General features: G+C 54.2%; 1 protein-coding gene across 2 annotated transcripts in view; it reads left to right on the forward strand.

The window, feature by feature from the left end:
* PDE5A (phosphodiesterase 5A) overlaps window positions 1-21655 on the forward strand; it is an 88846-nt gene that overhangs the window by 46749 nt on the left and 20442 nt on the right. For both annotated transcript variants that reach the window (XM_054563567.1, XM_054563575.1), the window contains exons 8-12: window positions 493-601; window positions 1573-1660; window positions 8736-8911; window positions 10815-10874; window positions 21286-21432. In XM_054563567.1, coding sequence (XP_054419542.1) covers window positions 493-601; window positions 1573-1660; window positions 8736-8911; window positions 10815-10874; window positions 21286-21432 — 580 coding nt within the window. The remainder of the gene's footprint in view (window positions 1-492; window positions 602-1572; window positions 1661-8735; window positions 8912-10814; window positions 10875-21285; window positions 21433-21655) is intronic.

Here is a 21655-nt window from a genome sequence, read left to right on the forward strand (position 1 = left end):
ATCTCAAAGAAAAAAGAAACGAGGAGAGCTTGCTTAGTAAGGTTCGCTTAGGCATGGCTGCCTTGTTCCTTGTTTTGAAGTGTGGAAAAGAGGGTTGAGAAGGTGAGACCCACAGTGAGCGACGGAGGGAGCACACAGGCCAGGCCTTCGTCATTCCAGACTCTGACGAGGAGTAAGTCACAGGAGGAGATTCATAGGGATTTTACGTTAAACGGCCCAAAATTCAATGTGCCGATGACCATGGCGATTCAATTAGTTATGACATTTGAAACCTTGTCATAAAGGAGATGAAAAGTTGCGGGTCTTTGTCTTTTCAAAACAATTCAGTTATAGGAACGGCCGAAGTTGTAAATCATCAAATACATCTAAAGCTGCCTTTTCCAAGTGAGGCACATGCTTTGCCCTGTAACTTAACATGGGGGTGTCTCTCTTAGAACAATGCGCTTTGACGCCGTTCTGCCCACAGAGGTCTCACGCGCGTTACTTCCGCAGGGAGCGGGACGCAAACAGGATCAATTACATGTACGCCCAGTACGTCAAGAACACCATGGAGGTGCTGAACGTCGCCGACGTCAGCAAGGACAGGCGGTTCCCCTGGACAGTAAGTGACCCGGGCCTGGGCCTGGGGCTGGAAGTCGGCTCTCGCCTCCGACTGGGGCGAGCACTGGCGCTGCAGCTGGAGGGCTGGCCGGCAGGGACAGCCCAGGAGGGGTCCTGGCTGCCCCTCGCCCGATGAAGGGGCATCGTAGCTCTTAGCATCTGTCGGAGTTGGCCAGCCCTCCCTGAGTATTTTTCTGAGTATTTTTGTTCGTTTTTTCAACATGCACTAACGAATCTTCACACACTCATTTTGAGACAATTTCTCTATTTGCCACTCAATGTCAATGATGTTCTCTAGAGAGGAGTGCTAGAGTCCTTGTGTTTATACTCAAAAATCAAGTTCCACGCGGCCTGAAGTCCCACCGCTGGAGAGCTCCCCACGAGGTAGCTCCGTGCAAATGAAGCCCGTTTCACTTGGCAGCAGAGCTGCAGAAGCCAGTTCATCTGCCTCGAAAACCTTGAATTCTGGCATTTTCCCTCACTTCATTTCAGGAAGGCATCGCCCGTTGAGGCCGCTGTCTTGCTGTTGTTGCTTCGTGCCTAGGAGGCCTCTCAGAGATCGGCAGGGTGGGCGTTAGAAGCAGTGGCGGTCCATCCCCGGGGAGGGGGGCAGTGGGGAACCGCCGTGTCCAGGGGTGGCGCTCCTGGGTGCCACCCCTCCGGCTGTGGCACCCGAGATGCCTCCTACAGGTGGAGCGTGTCCTAGTCCTGTGCAGCACAGGGACCATTTACAATGGAAAAGGAAGAAATCCGGGCTGCATTTATTATTTTCAATAATGGAAAGACTAATTGCTTTCTACTGCACTTATGTGAACTTTATTGTGATGGGCACATTTCTGCACTCCATCGCTCCCGCTAACAGGAGATGGCTACATGAGCGGGTCCAGGCGTCCAGTGTAGTTTACATAATGGCATCTCACGGGCAAATCGGCCTTCTCATAATTTTCCCTTGGTGTTCTTGGTTTTGTTTAGAATGAAAACACGGGGAACGTGAACCAGCAGAGCATCAGAAGTCTGCTTTGTACGCCTATAAAGAATGGAAAGAAGAATAAAGTGATAGGTAAGCCTTTCATTAACCTGCACGCTGCCCTTACCAAAAAAAGAAAAAAAAAAAAATTCCTGGAAACTTGTCTTTCAAGTGCAAATTTAAAGACTAAAATGTGTAAAAAATAAAAGTCAAATTGACAGAAGAATTTTGAAGTAACCCCAGGCATTTGTTACATATCGTATGATGACTTGTAACTGTTATAATCCTATTTTATGGCATTTCTGTCTACGAATGAAGCGTGGAACGTCGGCAGACCGAGGAACATCAGGCCGACGGTGTGTATCCCTTTAGAGCCTCACTCCTTGGATTCTGATTCCTCTCTCCTGAACGTGCGGTTTAGACTCTAGGTTGTGGTCATCTGTTCATCGAAAACACTCAGCGAACGCTCTCCCGCCGCCGTCGGCACTTGGGGTAGAGCAGTGAAGGGGCACAGGCCCCGCCCGCGGGTCAGGTCGTCGCTCCGTGTGCGCCGAGCTTGCAGAGAAGCCTTCCTGGCGGGAGTGGCGGAAGGGCATGTCCTCGCAGAAATGCCGCGACGTCCCCTGTTACTGACAGAGTTTCCTGGCGTTGCAGGTTCTGTTCACCGGAGGACAGAAAATGCAGGGCGACTATGAACAGAGTTCGGACTGTTACCTTTCTCCCAAGCGCTTGACACTAAAGGAGGCAGGAGGACCTTCTAAAGGCTAAGCTTGGAGGGAAGCCCTCGGGAGCTCGGCGGAGAGATGAAGGCTTGCCCTGAAAGCCTGAGGCGTTCCCAGGCCTCTGCTTGACTGTCGTTTCCTTGAAGGAGAGCACAGGCCAAGAAGGGGAGGGCGGGAGGGGGGCGCGTCGCAAGAGCAGGGAGAAAAGAAGACGGAGAGTGCCTGTCCAGGTTCTGTCCGGAAGTCGCGACCTCTGTCCCTCGTGTGGGCACATGCAGAGACGTGTGTCAGCGTGCACCAGGCGAGGCCATCGCTGCAGTGGCGGTGTGCAATGTGATGCCAAATCAACGTTGTTCTCAGGTTTTATCTCCCAGGAAGTTCAAAGTGAAAAGTGTATTTTTCATATTATGCTTTTTGACATAAGTATAAAGCCTTCTTACAGCTCTTTGACCTCTGAAAATGTGAGATTCCAGAAGGTGCCTTATTCACGAGTGAGTTTTCATAAGAAGGAGGACCTCGTGGCAACCTGCCACATCAAGTTCCATCTTCAGTTTTGCTCAGCGGCATCTCTTTGTACACACCGGGGAGCGGGGCGGGGCCGGGGGGTCACCCATGAGCGTCCACCACGCCCCGCAGGTGGTAGGAGAGAGCGAGCCAGGGGGTGCGCGGAGCCCGGGGTGCCGGCAGGACCCACAGCCTCCGCTCTCCTGGAGTGACTGGGAGATTAGAGGCACGTTACTCACCTCTGTGCAGTTGAACGACGCAGCCTTTCAGATCCGTTCAAAATTCACAGTCTGTGATCCTATCACTGTCTCAGACAAATGAGCAAAAAAATGGGAAAAATGCCAGTCGAAGCAATCAGGCCTCTCTTGGCATACATTCTGTGCCACTCTACTTGAGAACAGAGCCTGAAGTAAGCAAAAGCTGTTTTTGCAGAGAAAAATCCCCTGTAAGTAAGCAGGAAGAAAAAAAAAGATTCCCCCAGTGGGGGTTTAGGTGGGGTTCAAGTTGATTCCAAGTACGAGAAGGAAATTTCCATCGTTCCCGCTGCTGTGTGAGTGCAACGAGACGGAGCATTTGAATCCTGGACCAGACTCTGCCCCCAGATGCAGCCTGGAAAACATCACAGCTATAGATAATCTTGCTTACATGTCACAGACCCGCCTCGGCTATGATGTAATCCTCGCAGAGGGTCCCCGCACAGTTCCATGCAGACACACAGATGGGCCCGTGCGCTTTCTGTAACCTCCCTTCCCCTCATCTTTTTCCATTACTGACAGCGAGATGAAATTACAGACATGAGGTGGCGCGGGGCCTGTTGTGCCATCAGATGTCTCCCTAAGGTTGTTCCCCATCACGTGTCTCCTGCGTGGGCTGCCTGAGGCCGAGTGTTTCCACCCCTCCGCTTCCAGCACTGTTAGGGAAGTCGTTTTCTCGTTCAACGTTCACTTATTTTAATAGCTGTTCTTCTTATTTGTTGGGCTAAATATGCCTTTCCCCCGTCGTATCTAACAGAAGTTCTTGTACCTATTACTCATACGAATTTCAGCACATATTTTGAAGGAGTTAGTCCCGTCATTCCCATCCAAAAAAAGGTTTAGGAAACCTCCACTTATGTAAATGACTTACGTTTCCACGTCTTTTTAGTGAAAAGGGTAGTAAGTAGCACAGTGTCACACCTGGCGCGGCTCGGCGGCTCGGCGGCTTAGTGCGAGAGACGCGCGTGTCCTATGACAGTGTGTTCTGAGTGCACCGCTCTCCCCTCAGCTCATCCTGGCGCGGCAGTTGGAGTCCAAAGCACAAGTAAACATCCTAGAATTACGTGAGCATCAGTTTGATCCTACTTCACTTTATTTTTCATATTAAACTGTATCCGTCGGCCAGATCGCCAGCAGCTCGGCAGTGTACAAACTCGCTGTGGGGGCCAGCGCAGGCGCCACCCCACTCCGCTGCGACACCCCCCGCGGCGCACGCGGGGGCCGCGCCAAAAGCGCCCGGCACTTTCCCAGGGTGAGGGTTGGCAGTTACTCCTACTTATCTGGAATTAGCACCAGGAAACGAGACGGTAATAATTGGAACAAAAGGAGAAGAAATAAAAGTAGGAAATTGTAACTTAAAATTATAAAAGTGAACATCTACTGAGTAAAACCAAATATAGATAGTATCATTTCAAGCACTGATTGGAGAAACAGAAAAATAGGGAAAACTTCCCCGCAGCGTTGGGGTGCGGAGTGGCTTGCCCTCTTCGGGCCGGAAGCCCCGCTGAACCGCCAAAAGAGATAAAGTGTGTGCCACGTGCAGGAACTTGTAAGAACATTTTCTGCAAAATGGGTGACATTTGAATGAGATAACAATACTATCAGACAAAATGGAATTTAAGGTAAAACATAATGTAAAGAGTCACTTTGCACTGATTAAGTGTGAAATCCACAAGAACAAAGTATAATTGTCATAAATGCTCTTAATAAACTAAATAATATCTTTGACATATAAAAGCTAAAGCTCTTACAAACACAAGGAGTCCTGGCCAGTGTGGCTCAGTGGATTGCGTGCTGGCCTGCGAACCAAAGGGTCTCTGGTTCGATCCCCAGGCAGGGCACAGGCCTGGCTTGTGAGCCAGGTCCCCAGCAGGGGGCGTGCGAGAGGCAACCACACATTGACATCTCTCTCCCTCTCTTTCTCCCGCCCTTCCCCTCATTCTAAAAGTAAAACTTGAAAAAAAAATTTTAAACCACACAAGGAAAAATGGACAAAATGGTAGTCCATACAATGTTAAAGCATGGGGGAAAATAAGGAAATATCACAATTGATTAATATAAAAATGAAATGGATTTAATTGGCCTATATGTATTTTTATGTTTTGTAATTTAAAAATAAAAATTCCTGACAAATATCCATCAGAATCTCACAGATTTTGATGACATTCATACATACAACACAAACTCAGTCACTTCTGAGAAGCAGGACTGACAGCCCCCCTCGTGGATCACAGGGCCTTAGAGCCAGACGTGTGTAATAAACAGGCAAATCGAGGGGGAAAACTCACTTAGACACGGAAAGGCATCCTCCTAAAGACAAAGAAGAAATCAAAAGTCAAGGTGAGGGTACAGTCGTTCCATGGTTTCAATTAGCAATTGTATCTGTTGCTCAAAAACATTAAATGGAAAATTCCAGAAATAAACAGTTCACACGTTTTAAACGGGGTGGGGGGCGATCGTGAGTCCTGCCTCGTTTCCCCGGGCGGGGTCACCCGCAGGTCGGGGTCTCCCCCCGCAGCCTCCCCGCCCCTGCGCCACTCAGGGGCCATCTCGGTTCTCAGGTGGACTGTCAGGTATTGCAGAGCTCGCGTTTGGGGTCACCCCGATTTTTCTTAATAATGTCCCCAAAAAGCTTCAGTGATAACCACTAGAAAGGATACTGGGACAAGCACTTGGTAAACTCTAATGATACGAAGTAACACTGATATTTTACTATCTAATTGTCCTGCTGCTTGGCTTTCTCCTAACAGGCTTTGGAATATTTTATTTTATGGTTGAACATGTGACCTGGTTTTAGCCAGGTGGTTTTTGTTTTACTTCTGGTCCCGCAGTAACTGCTTGGTTTTCATACAGAAGCGGTTCTGACTTCGTGTGGCTCGCCAGTATCTGGGGAATCTCAAGTGGCCAGGTTTAAATTCGGCAACCACGTGCCGTCCATTCTCTAGTCATTGAAGAGAAGTGGAAACCTCTCTATAGATGCGCCTAAGTGTCACATGCTCTCAAAGCACCCTGTTGGTCTGTCCTATACCTCCTCCTTGGTAGCTTTTTTTTTAACCTGGGCATTTTTGTTTGAAAGAATTAAATTTCTGAAGGGTGTAAAGAAATCAGCAAGATTATCATGAATGCTATAAAAATGTGACCGCCCACTCTGCTTTCAAAGGAGAGTCAAATTGTATCCCTAAACAGATCACTGGCCTTCACTCTTTTTCTTGCCCTGAGCTGAACTCTGTGTCTGTATATCTTTGTCTTCATCTACATCACTGTGTGTCTACGTCTGGGTCTGGGTCTGTGCCTGTGTGTCTGTGTGTCTGTGTGTCTGTGACTGTGTCTGTGTGTCTATGACTATGTGTGTCTGTGTGTCTGTGTCTGTGTGTCTGTGTGTCTGTGTGTCTGTGTCTGTGTGTCTATGACTGTGTGTGTCTGTGTGTCTGTGTGCCTGTGTCTACGTGTCTGTGTGTCTGTGTCTGTGTGGCTGTGTGTCTGTGGCTGTGTCGGCCTCTCTAGCTGGCGGTTGTAGTGCAGACACACTGCGCTGCTCTGCCCTGAGCTGTAGTTGGGGCACTGGCGGCTGAAGCTTGTGCCCTGAACGTCCCCTTTCAGGGTCTGCAGCGCAGGGGGAGGGATAGACGCTTCCTGCTGCACGCACTTGGGGACCTGGGCGAGGCCCCCACTCGACAGCTGTGCCGCCGGGAGCGCGGAGCGCGGTCACGGCCGGGCGGACCGCCCCAGTGCGCCCCGTTGCCGCTGTGATGTTTGTTTGCCTATACGTGCAGTCGCTCCCCTGATGCGGTAACAACGGCCACCGTGCAGGAGGGCACCTCAGCAAAAACGGAAAGGCGGTCACACCGGGGGTGAGGACGAAGCGAGAGACATGTGACTTGCAGGAAGTGTGATTTGGGGGAGAGCCAGGAGCCTGTGCACACAGCTCCCTATCTGCAATGGGGAGACCCCCAGAGGCGGAGGACATAACCCCCGCGAGTGTACCGTGGGAGGGCCTGTCCTTTGTAAACGCTGACTGCCGATTGCCAGCAAGGCCCGGCTCGTCCTCGGAGCGGCCCGCGGTGCTGAGCCGCCGGGGAAGGCTGCCTCGCCGTCGGAGGTGGGTCAGCTCCCACAGACACACGCAGCAGAGCGGACCTGAGCGTGCAGGTCGTCCGTGGTTTAAATGTTGCAGTGTTACGGCTGAAGTGCCCCAGGCGATACAGGGACTGCGTGAACAACCTCGCATGTCCGTGGACCATGCAACCCCTTTGCGCCCTAGAGAAGTAGGAGAGAAGCGACTGTAGTCTCCGCGGGAAAGGAGCCGGGCCAAAGCTGCAGCCTTGCCTTTCCCCACCAACTCGGTGACAGCTTTTGAGCTCCCGCCCTAGGCAGGGCCTTCGCTAGCTGAGGAAGTGGAACTGAAGAAATGAAACCTCTGAACCCAGAGATGCAGAGTCTAGAAGAAAGACAATAACAGCCGGCACCATACGCCGGGTGATGACCAGAGGGCGGAGAGGAGGCACCTGCCCCCCAGGGAAGTGGGCAGCCCCCGGGGCTCAAGGGACGGGGCTCCGGGAGGGGAGCTTGGGGAGGGGGCAGGCCTCGGCGTGCACACACAGGCAGGGTGCAGAGGGGGAGCTGCTGGCAGTGGGCTGAAAGAGCTTCAGAGCAGCACCGTGTGGCAGAAGGTGGCCTTCGGGGCCCGGCTGAGCTAGGGTTTGAGCTGCACACCTGAGCACACCAGCTCGGTGGCCTTGAGCAAATGACTTAACCTTTCTGAGGCTCAGTTTCTTCATCTGTAAAATGGGATGGTCATACCCACCTCCCTGTAAATCCTTAGTATACTGGAGCATCTAGCCCCGGCCTACCCCACAGGGTGGAGGTGGTGGGAGTCTGTTATTCTACTTTTAGAGACAGAAGAGGTAAGACTTGAACAACACTGCGTCACCCAGCCGCAGGCGGTCGCCCGCGTCCGCGCAGACAGAGCACGAGGCTCAGCGTCCCGTGGGACAAATGGCGCCGTGGGGATTGACCGCCCTGCCGATGTCATCTTCCTTTCGTGTGGAGGACGTGCTTGCCTTTCGAAGAGAGGCCAGCACGTAGGAGATGATGGTTTTCTTCAGAGATTAGCTCAGCTTTCATTTCTAAGTGAAGCGTCGTGTTTTTATTTGCAGTGTTAAAAGCTGTCTGCAAACACCTTTCCCCTCGACGCAGAGGACTGTGTTTGAAATCTGAGGCCCCGTTGCAAACTGCCTGTTTTCTGCATTGTTTGTTGTATGTAACTGTGTTTTTAACTTCTGGTTTCTCAGTAAGGAAAAGCAGTCGGCGTGACCCAAAATTCTGGTGCACATCAAAATGGTTCTCTTGGCCAGGGCACAAAAATCCAATTAGTCTCCAAAGGACAAACTGTCTTTGGGGACTCAAGTGACCTGAAATTCACAACCGAGTCTGGAAGAAAACAGCGCTCTAGGATTATTTCCACACAGGCAGCTCACGTTTAGGACTATGTGGAATGAGTTCTTGTGTGAATAAATTCCATTTACTTTCCTAGCTTGGACTGTATCTGGGCGGATCTTTTTGCTCGTTTTGAGATGCCGGGCCTTCGCAGGAGACAAGCACAAGACAGTCTTGGGGGCGCGGTGTCAGAGGCAACAAAAGCTGCGACTGTGCCTGGTAACCTGTGCCCCACTTCTTGGGTCGTTGTAGGGGTGTGCCAACTCGCCAACAAGATGGAGGAGAACACAGGCAAGGTGAAGCCTTTCAACCGGAACGACGAGCAGTTCCTGGAAGCGTTCGCCATCTTCTGCGGCCTGGGCATCCAGAACACGCAGATGTATGAAGCCGTGGAGAGAGCCATGGCCAAGCAGATGGTCACGTTAGAGGTGAGCGCAGCTGAGGGGGTCTCAGCGCCCATGGTGGGGACCTGGGTCACCGTGCCGTCCTCATCACGTGTAGGCCTCTTCTGGCACATGCTCTCACGGGGTTGGGGACCCCGGAGGACCAAGTCCCTCTGTCCTCATTCAAACAGCTAAGGAAACAGACCCAGAATATGTGCCCAAGGTCTCAGGGCCGAACCCCAACTCAGGCACTCGGTTTGTCCTGTCTGTCCTCTGCTTTCTCGGCGGGAAGCAGTTCTTGACCTGGGTCGTCCACACGGAGATGGCACTGCCCGACTGTCCCCAGGTCACCTTGCGGACAGCTGCAGTCACAAGGACAGACACCCTAAGTGCTCTTTGGGAATCAGAAGTGAGGAAAAGAAAGAAAAATCAATGCACAGCAGGCGTAGTTTAAACATCTAGACTAGCTACTTCATCCTCTCTCAGAAACTCACTTCACAGGTGGGTGGGCCGACCCCTGGAAGTCCTGATCGAGTCTTGGGCAGGGGCTGGGGGTCTGCGCCTTCCAGAGCGCCCCCCGTGATTCCAGCCGGCAGGGAGCCACTGGCCGGCGGGGGCGGGGCGGGGGGGTGCTGGCCGCCTCTCCCAGAGGCCAGTTTAGGGAAACAGACTTCAAAAAGTGCAAATGTCTCTCTGTCGTTCACATGGTGGCGTGAAGTGCATTTGAGCGTTTGCCTGCTCTTACCGAGTTTAGATGAGCTGGAACCAGTGTGTGGGATACAACTCTTCCTCGAATCCCCGATAAATGAGTACCCAACCTAAAGAGCTAGAAAGTAGGCATTACACACTGAGGTTTATGAATATCCAAGATGTTTCACTTTACTTCCTAAGGGGAATGTGTCACACTGTTTTGCTACAGTGTCAGATATGATCGTAAACCTGGGGATGTTTCAGCCCAAACACGCACAGACACACACATGCTTATGTGATACAGATATGCTCATATATGTGTCCATAGAGTTTCAAAAATATGGAAATAGTTACCTTTTTACCAATGATTCTAAAACTTTTGGGGATTATTTTGTAAATCTGTGTTGTCTCTGTCGAAAATGAATTTTCAAAAATAAGTTTAAAAGTGTGATAGACCATATAAAGCCCAAGCACTGCCCTGTCACGAAGAAGGTCTGAAATACGCTGTCAGCCCTTCAAGGTTCTCATGGCCGAAGATGGAGATCGGCGATCCCCTCGTCCAGCCGCGATAGCCGGCAAGCCCACCTCCCTCCCCTACAAGGGTGCTGGAAGGCGCTCCGGAGGATGCGGGAGGGAAGCTGGGGCCACGGCCCCGCTCACTGGGTGTGAGCCCCCTGCACCTGGGTGTCCTCAGCGGTCAGTGGGCAGGTCCCTGGGCCAGCGCCGCGCCGCTCCGCGCGGAGCCCTGTGAACGTGGAGGGGTCCCTGAACCTGGGACGCTTCTGTCCCAGCCAGGCAGGTGTTCTCGGAGAGCTCTGCGGTGGTCACAGGCCTCCTCTGAGCCGCTTCCAGGCCGCTGGCTTCCCAAACAGCAACACTGAAACGCCGGTTTATGCAAACCTTGTTTTCCCAAGTCTGCACCCAACCACAAATAACTAAAGGCAGTGTTTTTAAGGGAAAGAAAAAATAATTGAAACTAAATTTTTTGCCAATATTGTGGCTTACAAATATGTGTGTTTTATCAACAACATAGAACTAAAAGTGAGCGGTTTTCTTTGTGCGCGGGGACTACGACCTTGTCTTCCGAAATAAACAATTGAATGGAAACCTGGGCTTTTCTCTCCGTGGAATGGAGAAAGCAGGAAACATCACAAGGCTGGATGGTCTGAGGAGTCTAGTCCTGTTCCTAGAAGTGTTAGCAGAAACTCCAGCCCACAGAGCCCGGCCGCTGGGTAACCTGTGCCCGTCTCTCCCACAGGTTCTGTCCTACCACGCGTCGGCGGCGGAGGAAGAGACCAGAGAGCTGCAGTCCTTGGCGGTAATGCCCCGCTTCCTTTGTAGAAGCAGCTGACCAACCACAGAGCCTCAGTCACACACAGATAGGCCTTTCTCACGGTGTCTGCTTCCACTAGCCATGGTCCCCCGAGACATTTGATCAAACGGGGTAAATATTTAGATGGACACTCATAAAAATATTTAATCAACTCCAATTTCCTGCAGGACTGCGGTCACCAACGATACAAAGATAATAACTTACATTAACTTGTCATACATTAGATGATGCTGGGTTTTTTTCCTAATAATTGTTCTAATCTTTACATCTATCTTAGGCCAAAATTAAATTTAGTTTTCAGTGTGTGCAGAAATGGGGCCAGGTGGTTGTCTGGTTAGTGTCACAACAAGAAGAGTTTCTCGTTTGCTACTGATAACCTCCTCTGTCTTCCTGAGAACCGAGAGTGATTTTAACGTCTGACCATCTGGCCGACTGAGTGTGATTCGCAATCGGGTTCAGTCGGGCCAGTTCCTGACCTCTCGGTCCGTTCTCCTGTGGAGGCTGAGAGAGAAGACGCGCTGAGGTGGAAGTGGCATGTCACAGTCCTAGCTGTGACAGAGGTGGCCTTGGCTGGGATCGTGAAAATCCGGGGGCTGGCACTGGACAGCCACGCGGGCCTTCTGAGTTTGAGAGCGCGGCTCGAGGGCCCGTGTGAGACGCCCTGCGCCAGATGAGGGGCCGGGCCAGGTCACGGTGATTCTTTGTCATCGTCAAGAGCTGTGCGGCCTGCCCAACCCCAGTCCTCAGAGCCCTCCCCACGTTCTCCCATGTGAACTGTGAACCGTGGGGGCCATGGGAAGCTGCAGAAGCCAGTGACTGCTCGAGGCCCCCCCCCCCCCCCCCCGGCAGGAAGTGGGAGCAAGGACATGAGGACACGCACGCACGCACAGTGCACCCCACGAGCCCGCGCACACCCCCACTGCACCACCCGTTAGGGACAGAGAAGAAGGGAGGTGAGTCGGATGAGGATGGTGATGCCCTTCATAACCAAAGCGGGCATGTTAAGGAGAAGGACCAGCCGATTGGCTGTAGAACAGGGCGGGCGTCAGGCGCTGCTGGGCCGGCCAGGTGGACAGTGGCAATCAGGGAAGACAGGCAGGAGCGGGGGCGGGGCGCTGGCGCTCAGGCCTGGGGGCGTGGCCTGGGAGGTGTCCCGGGAGTTGGGGTGGGGGCCTCCCGTGGTCCCGAAGGCACAGCCGGGGAGCCGCTGGGAGAGCGCAGAGGGAGATGGGAAGACAGAGGGCGGTGCGGTTTAGGTGGAAGGAGCCGGACAGGGAAGAGCGGAGAGCCGGGCGGGAGGAGCGCCCCGCCGGAGGCAGCCACGGAAGCAGCTCCGAAAGGAGGACGCCCCCCAGCGGTAGGAAGCGCGACGAGCACTGAGAAGAGGCTGCGGGATCCAGTGATGAGCTTCGGGCACAAGGGAAGAAGAGGATACGAGAAACAGGGGGAAAGGAAGACAGGCTTCTTTTTAAAACAAGTTTTGTGTGGAAGAGGGAGTGGAGGAGTGGCCATGGGCGGCGTTGGCTGAACCGTGTGACGCTGTCCTTGTTCGCTTGGGTTTGGTTTGCTTGCTCACAAGCAAAACCACCGGTGTGCAGGGACCGAGGGGGAGGGAGCTGCGGCGCAGGACGGGACGAGGCCCGGGCCCCCGGCGGGGCCTGGGGGTGAGGAGGGCCGGCCCTTCACCAGGACGCAAGGACGCGGTCCTAACGAGAACAGCTCCATGTACGGAGCGTGTGTGAAGGTCTTCGTGTGTGTTCACTAAGGAGGTTTAACCCACAACAACTCTGTGCGTCGGTGTCCTTAGCAGTCTGAGAGGCGACTGGGGGCCGACTGCGTTTGGGCCGCCCACTCCGGGTCCCCCAGCGCGGAGGAGCCGGGGAGCTAGGCAGGCAGGGAGGAGAGGCCCGGCTTGCACCCTCGGTCCCCGCCGAGGAGAGTGTAAGGGACTTGAGATGATGCTTCCCAAAAGCTAGGCTCCTTTGGAGGTCGGCCTCATTCAGAATTGGCTTTATTTATTTTGTTCTGGATGGTATTCGAAGACAGGAGCATTTTTTCCTATTATTTATGAAGGTGGACAGGTTTAAAGCATCGTTCACATCGGGCTTCGGTGACCCGTTTGTCCGCCCCTCCGGGGGGCGGGGGGCGGCCGTTCGGGGCTGGCTGTGCGCTCTGAGTGGGGAAGGACCGCATGGGAAGACACACGCCTCCGTGCGGTGGCCCTGGGGGGCTAGCACGTTCTACAGTGAGGCCAAGTTTACACTCTGCCACGTGGTGTTTTAGATAAACAGAATCTCATGTATGGGGTATTTCCTAAAGATAATGCCGCCGAAATCACTAGGCTGTTACACTTTGCTTCTCACCTGGACAATAGCAGGGTCTGTCAGAAAACTCTGAAAATGCCTTTCTCAATTATGTGTATAATTGTAGCAAGGGAAAAAGCACTCTGGAATAACTGAAAACGGCTATGTCGCAGGATTGTTCAAAACCATCTGTTGTTCGACTTGGAAAATAGAGGCCTGGCAGCTGCATTGAGCTATTTGGGTTACGTAGCTTGCAGGTCAAATAATTCATTTAAATTGGATCAAATTCAGCAACCGACTGCAATTCTAGTTTTCTGTCAACCTAATAAAAACCCCTGCACAACCCCAGCGGCCCCGACCTCGACGTCACCAGCAGGGACCAAAATCACTGCCTTTGTCACATGTCTGATTCTTCATCCCAATTTAAAACCTAAAATAAATAGAAAAGCCGTCTATTGTTTTTCTTAACTTTTATTTTTAAAAATTAGTTCTTAAGGGAATTAAAAACTATACTGAATATTAATGCCTGTGCCCAGAAAATTTCTGTAGTTATACAAAAGCAATTTTATGGATAGGAAATTCAGAATCCTTATTTTTTTTCCCTTGCTTTCCTTGAGTTTATTGAGTTTCCTATATTAAATCGAATTATCTCTTGGCTTAACATTAGGTGTAGCATAAGTAGGACCTTGAGCTAAGCACTTGGCCATGTATGTTTTCATAATCCTTGGTCATAAGTCATTGAGATAAAAATGAAAGGACCCCAGCTGTCCTGGTTATGGTTATTAGAAAGTTATCAGAATGTAACACATGTTGGTTTGTTTATTATGGGTAACTGACTGGCTGTTTGCCTCTTCTGCCTTCCTCTCTTGTCAGAAGAGCAGTAAATAAATATTGATTAGAGCTTAGTTTTGTCACGGAGGCAGGGCTGACTCCGTTCAGTCCCTACGCCTTCTGCCTTGACCTCTCTCATCGCTGGTGATGTGTCTGAAAGCAAATTGGGACGCTGCGGTGAAAGGCCTTCGTATCGGCAGAGCGAGCGAGGGAGAAGCGACCCTCAGGCAGGTTTCCAAGGATGCCTGGGCCTTCCCGGGTCAGGTGAGGCTGCGCAGGCCACCGGGAGCAGCGGGGGCCAGAGCCCGGTCCCCGCCCGGCCTCTGATGCCCCTCTCAGCATCAGCATGTGACCCCGCTCCTCCCCCCAGGGAATCACATTCCCTCGCTTTTAGAGAAGATTGTCTCAACAACCACATTATTCATGGAAAATGTTGAGCAAAGAATAACAGGGAAGAGTCGATCCTCTAATCTGAAGAGCCAGAGTCACTGGACAGAAGACGTCCTTTTCCCCAGACGGTGCCCGAGACCCTCCCTGGGACAGCCTGGGTCCTCGGGGCTCACAGTGTGTTCTTTGTCCCAAAGCCCACAGCAGGGCCGTGGCCGAGTGTAGCTCCCACCGATGAGACGCGACAGGTTCTGTCTGACTCTCCCTGGTCCCCCTTGCGTGAATCTTACCTTTTTTGCTTTGGTTTTACCTCTGGGTTATCTGCGATATTATTCTTAGCTCCAAAACATCGTGGCCCCATCCTGGAACTTTTGTGCTCTCATGACGTCACCAGATCTGTGTGTACTTGTCCCGGTCGTAGCCACAAGTTTACTCTCGAATTTTACTTCTAAGCATATATGTATTTTATCCTAACCTTGACGTTATCACAGGCCGTCTTTATGTGGTTTTGAAAACCTGCATACTCACTATCCAACTTTCTGCAGCCTGCGCCTCTTCCTTATTGAGAATTAAAGGAATCCGCTCATATGATGTTAGAAAGAAGGAAAAATCACAAAACCCGTGGCTGCAGTGCTTGAAGGATGCGGGGGGCCCTGCCCTCCGCGCCTCACTTGCTCGGTCCTCCACAAGGCCTGGTCCCCGCGCAGCGCGGCGGTCGGTCACCTCCCCCGCATAGGGACGTACTCGCCTACTGGAGGAAGATAAGGGCTGGCAGCCTTGTAAACTGATTGTGTGCATGGTTTTCTTTATTTTTTTAATCCTTATCCCAGGATATGTTGAATTGATTTTTAGAGAGAGAGGAAGGGGTGGGGGAGAGAAAGAGAGACATCAATGTGAGAGAGAAACGTCAAGCGGTTGCCTCCCCTACGTTCCCCAACTAGGGGGTCGGACCCATAACCTTTTGCTGTGCAGGACAATGCAGCAGCCAACTGAGCTACCCAGCCAGGGCTCCGTTTCTGTTTTTAAAAATGCATGTCCTGTGCACGTAGGAAGTGGGGAAGGGAGACATCAGCCTTGTGTGGAATGGGATGTGAGGACCGTCGAGCAGCTGTACCCACAGACCCGGACGCACACGGCCTTCTGCACGGGAGTGCCCGGTGCGGGGCCGCGGGGGTCAGCTCCCGGAGAGGGGAGAGGGGACGCCCAGCCAAGGGTCTCTCCCTGCAGCTTCCAGCAAACTCAGCCAATGCGTTCATTGTATCCCTGAAAATAACCTCCTTAAAGAATGGACCAGGGAGGGAAATGTCTTCCTCGTAACCTTCCTACTGACTCAACAGCAAGGACCAATGTAACGAAATGCCTTCGTAACACATGGACGCTCCCTGGGAGAACTTGACCTTTGGTGGGAGCCCAAGCTCAGCAGCCGCCCTTCCCTTCAGACTCACTCGAACGCCTGACTTTCTGATGAGGAGCCTGCTCTGAGCGGCTGGCTGTGTGGAGTTGTTTCTCTAACTTGTACTTTGGCTCTTGAGATCCAACGCTTCTGCCCACGGCGTGCAGGACACCTGTGACGGCAGCGTGACCCTTCCATATAACGATGACACAATGGAGCAAATGGCGTGGCCACATGCCTCTATCTTCTTCTGAGATGACAGAGGCTTTGCCGCAGGCTAAATATAAACCTTTCCATGAGGCAGCCACCAAAAATAAGAAACCCAGTAATTTTAAAAATGCTCATTTCATCCACTCTACCCCAGTGTCTCGTTTTCCATGGACTCGTGATCTGTGGGCTTAAAGGAGACGCGACACCTTATGAACATGTCATCTCCCTCCGCACTTGAGTGAAGGGGGTGGCGGCGTGTCCCGTGGTTGGGCGAGTGGCCTTTAAAGAGCTGAACAAAGGAGGGCATCGCTGCCCGGCACCTCCCCACGGCCCCCGGCTCACTTCCTCCCGGGCCGCTTCAGGAAACGAGGGGGTCTCTGGAGAAACGAGCGGGAGGGGAGGGTTGGCCACGCGGGTGTGGGAGCCAAGAGCCCCAGCCGCCGCCGCCTGAGCACAGGCCAGGACCCAGGGGAATGGGGCCGTGTCGCTCAGTCCGAGCCTAAAGGCCGAGAACAGGGGAGCTGAGCTGCTGGTTTGAATCCTGCCCAAGCGCTTGAGGGGAGAGGGCCTGTCCCAGCTCACGCAGGCAGGTGGGAGCAAAGGGGCGACTCCCTTTCCTCTGGCCGCTGTTCCTTCCCGGCCCCCGGCAGGCTGGGCGATGCCCCCAGCGGGGTTGAGGACGAGCTCCTGCCGCGGGTCCACCGACTCCAGTCTCACACACCCCTGCCTGACACACCCCGAAATAAGGCTCACTCTGGGCACTCCATGGCCGGCCAGGTGGACATGTAACATTGACTGTCTCACGTGACTTAAAAAAAGACGTTGCATGACCACCCGCATTCTCTGTGGTGGTTCTGTTCGGGGCCACTCGGACAAAGTGCCAGCAGGCCCCGCTGCTGCGCTCACGCCGCGTGTTCCAGTCACACGCGTGTCTGCTGTCCTAAGGATCGTGATAATAAAGCAGTGCTGGGAAAGCAGCTGCCACTCCGTAACTGCTTAACGAGAACCTGGCTGTCATGTTCTGCTGAGTTAGTGGATGAGTCAGTCAATCAGCAGCGTCTGGAAAATCCAGACTTTTGGAAAGCCTCTAATCAAGCCTAGCTGCTTCTACCCGTTCAACAAGATTTTGCTTTTTTTTTCCTTTCAAAATGAGGACACAGCTAGAAAGAGTACCACAGCTGACTACGTGTATAAAAGCCACCTGCTCGCCAGTGACAGAGCCAGACTGTCAAGGGCGCGGAGATGCGCTCCCATTGACAACGCCGACCATCGTGAACAGAGCGCGACAGCGGACAGCAGGGGTCTGGGGGGGGACGTGCAGGGTCGCGGCCCAGCTCTGTGAGCGCCGGCGGGCGCGCCTTCCCATGCCTCAGTGTCTTCATCCGTAGAAAGAGGGTGATAAACAAATTTGCCTCAGAGAGCTGTAGAGCCGTGGGTTCTGGCCACACACCTTCCGAAGGGTCAGCTGTTGGCAGTGGAGACGGCGGGAGGGAGCCGGACTCCGCAGACCTGGTGAGTAGCTGCAGCGAGGACTGGATGTCCCCGGCCGTGGGCCAGGTCTTCTTGCCAAACCGCCCTCACAGCGTGCGCTGGAGGAAGCAGACGCTCGCTCGGACACTCGCCCGGGTACAACGGGCAGGTGGAAAACGTCCCAGGGAAAAGCTCCATGTGTTGTAAGAACAACGTAAACCTTCTGTTTGGAGAACCAATTCCCTGCCGGAGGGGACCGGTCAAGTACTGACCATTTGGAGTAACTGCCTAGCAGAGCTGCTGAAGAGGGAAAACTCCATGCGTGGGATCACGCATGAAAAGCACGCCATGGCCGTGTCAGCTCCGGGGCGGGAGAGTCAGGCAGAGCTGGGGCCCTGTCCCGGAAAGGCGCCGGCAGGGCGGCATTCGGGTTGGTGCTGGGACGGCCGTGACAGCTCCGGGAGTCCCGTGGACAGAGAGATCAGCGGGCCATAAACCCCGGCTGCCGGGCCTCAGAGTCGCTCTGATCCCACCTCCTCACGTCACAGGCGAGGAAATGGGCGGGGAGGACACCCCGTCGCCTGGTGACAAAGCCAGTGGGACGCGGGGACTAGCCCCGAACAGCAGACGTCCCTCTCACCGCGCTTGAGGCTTCTCTTTCTGTGGTCATGAATGTTGCCGAAACGCGAACGTGGGAGCAGCCTGGGGCGTGGTCGCGTCAGCGCCCCCCAGTCAGCCGCTCCCTGACCAGCTGGCGGGGTTAAGGGTCGCTGAGGAGCGGAGGCGTTTTCGTAGCTCCGAGCCCACCCCTCCCCCCGGCGTGCAAGGCTCCCTCTCAGTCAGCGCCGCTTGCTTGTTTTAAATTTCTGCAGGAACGGTGGAAAGGGGTCATGGGAGAGGAAAAGGAATGATGGGCAGGTGACTCCAAGGAAGATTTTCCGCCAAAGGCTCAGGAGCAGCAAACTCGCTTCTTGGTTGTTGGACAGCTCGGAAGCAAAACGAGGTCATGCTAGCACGCTTGCCTCCCGACCACGTCTTCAGCAGAGCGAGCTGTGTGTCTTGCGTCCCACATTTGGTTAATTGGACATGAATTATTACTCCCAGCCCTCGAAAGGCCCAACCGTGTTCTCATCAGGCACGAGGTGTCTCAGCAGCGTTGTCTGTGGGTTCACAGCATCACGGTCCAGGGGCCTGCAGTCGGCCTCTTCAGTCACAAGACAGGGACACGTTTACGGCGCCTCGTTGCTTCACAGAATCTTTAAAACACGCTGTTTCTGTTCGCCTTCAACGCCACCTGCAATGCATTATGTTGTCCCCTGAAGGAAAGCAGAGTCGGGACTCTCAGTCTGCAAATCCTAACAAATCACACTGTCACAGAAAGCAGCTGTGAAAGCCCACAGTCGTGCGCCCAGACCCGCCCCGGACGTCGCGCGTCCCCCGCTGTGAGCACGGTGCTGGCTCTTGTTTTATACACAGGAATTTAAAATCTCCTTCCCAAGGCCATTCAAGGCCGACAGAAAGTTGGATCCCTGGTGATGGTCAGAGCTTTAAGGGACGTATGACTTTCTCACGTCCCGTGAGTCATGGGTCCCAGGAATGCTGGGCCTCTGCGTCCCCGACCGCAGGGGTCTGGACGGACACGTTTGCCACCCCCACGAGGTCCACTCAGGGAGGGTGGGCTGTGGCGTGCCCGGCCGCGGCCTGGCCGAGCCAGCAGAAGGAGAGGCGCTGGCCCTCGGGAGAGTCCGGTGGGAGTGGGCGTCGGTGCCGACAGGCCCCAGCTGCGCTGGCTTCTGTCCCCTGCCACATGGGGAACATCCTTTGTGGAGGGAAAGAAAGAAAACTTCCTGCTGCATGACTAACGATGCCCTAAGGAAAGAACACGTGTTTGCTGCAGAGTGCAGCGGGCGGGAGGGAACAGCTGTGCTCCGCTGGGCGCCCCAGGGCGGCTGCCCCACCTCCCCGCGTCCGAGCTGACCCTCCGCTTCGAGCTCTGATGGGGCCTGCGGGACACAAGAAGCCCTTTATCTAAACATCCAAACCCTCCTCCGCACAGCGGCCCGCGCCTCAGCCTGCGGGACCAGCGTCACCGAAGGCACGTTTTCCATGAAGGCGGGGCTTGGGGAAGGAGCCTGAGTCTGGAGCTCGAGGAAGGTCCTGTTCATGCAAAGCTTAAACACAACACGCTGGTGTTGCGAAGTCAGCGGCGAGGGGCCAGCTGAGCAGGAGAAGGGCAAGCGCCCTCACTGGTAAGGAAAGCTCTAGATCCCTCCACAAGATTGTGGTATTCGACCTCTTTACTTCACAACAGGAGGAGGTAAAGTGGAGTAGGGATACCGTGATACCCCAGATAGTCACCGGAAACCCAAGGGTTTGGAGAGAGTCAAGGAAAAAGCCTCAGAGGGAGGAGACCTGGTTCAGGTGACTAATTCCCTTCCACTGCCACCCCAGGCTAAAGCCTCTTTTCTTCAGGCGACTCTCGGCCCCATTGGGCTGAAGTGCCCGTGGGGTGGACGGTGCAGGGGTGGGGGCGTAGGGGTCCTGCAAGTGCTGACCCCCCAGTCCCGCAGGAAACCCGGGTGAGACGCTGGCATCTCTGCTCGTCTGCGGGGCCAGGACGCCGCCGCGGCCGGTGTTGCTTCGCGGGAGCTGGGGTCAGCATGGCTTGGTTTTCAGGAGGAACCAGAAATCCATTATTTTTGCTAAACTCTCCCAATTCTTAAACAACATAACGAACTTGGTGATTTTTAATAACAGCACCAAACAAGAGCACTCAGAAAGCGCGTGCCAAGCCCGCCTATGTCCCAGAGCCGGCCCAGGGCTTCGCCTTCCCAGGAGGCTTTGGGTCCTTAACACCAGAACTTATGGCTCAAATTAAATGAAGGGATTGAAATTGTTTTTCTTTCATTCATTTAGTAAATGTTCATATTAACACATTTCAAAACGGCATCCGCCATCAGTCACCATGGGTACCGAGGTGTGTCCTCATAACAGCCTGCGTGGAGCTCCCAGGGACGCAGGAGAAAGGCAGGAAACCACCACATTGCAGTGTGCTCCGCGCCCTTGAGCAGCTTCTCGGCAGCCCCGGTCGGCTCTGCAGACATTGGGCCTCCCGCAGGGGGCGCCGTGCCTTGCAGGGCTCACCCCTTGCAGAGCAGGTGTTAGCGGGAGAAGCAGGAGGCCCAACGGAGCATCAGTGCAAAAGGGCCAGGCGTGGCTGACGAAACTGCGGGTATCACCTGCCGTCCACACCAAGGATGGTCATTAAAAAACAGACGCCCCTCCAAGAAACAAAGCCGCTTCCCCAGACCCACCCCAGAGACCCCGCAGCAGGCACGCGGGGGTGGGGGCGGCGGGCGGGCGGGGGGCGGGGCGGGGGGGCGCTGGGAGTGGGCCCGGTGCAGGTAGTGCCTCTGCCCCGCCCCCCACCCCCGCAGGGGGAGGAAGTCAGCCCCGTGCTTAGGAGTGTGCGCCTCGGGAATGGATGCCTGAGAGTTGAATGTAAAGTGTGTGACTCGTCACTGTCCTGCTCCCCACGGGACGCCCAGCCCCCGGCCCCGGGACAGTCCCGGATCACGACGCCGTAATTAGCTGTTAGTGAACAGGACGGGAGGCCTTCGTCCCGCGTCCTGTTCTAGGTTCAGCCGCAGGGCAGCCACCGGCCTCCTGGGTGGGAGGCTTCTGGCATATTGCATTCAAAGGACAGCAAGCCCGGCCTGCTGTGTCCCAGAGCGCGCCAGGGGGCGATGGGAGCCCTGCGTGTAACTCACGGCTGTGCCGTTTTCTGCCCCTCTCCCCCAAGGCTGCTGTGGTGCCATCTGCCCAGACCCTGAAAATCACCGACTTCAGCTTCAGCGACTTCGAGCTGTCCGACCTGGAGACTGCGCTGTGCACCATCCGGATGTTCACCGACCTCAACCTGGTGCAGAACTTCCAGATGAAGCACGAGGTGGGGGCGTGGGCATGGGCGTGTCCTTCCAACGTGCACGCGTGTCCGTTGCGCGTGAATGTGTGTTTGTGTGGCATGCATGTCCGCGCTGTGTTGTCATGTGTGAGCATGTCACACGTGTCATGGGTGTGATGTCCCATGTGTCATGTGCTGTCCCATATGCGTATGTCATGTGCGCTGTGTGCGCCTGTGAGGCACATGTCTGTACGAGAGAATTGGTTCT

This window comes from Pteronotus mesoamericanus, unplaced genomic scaffold (genome assembly GCF_021234165.1).
Source record: "Pteronotus mesoamericanus isolate MK-2021 breed Mesoamerican mustached bat unplaced genomic scaffold, CSHL_Meso_final contig_163, whole genome shotgun sequence".
Classification (NCBI taxonomy): domain Eukaryota; kingdom Metazoa; phylum Chordata; class Mammalia; order Chiroptera; family Mormoopidae; genus Pteronotus; species Pteronotus mesoamericanus.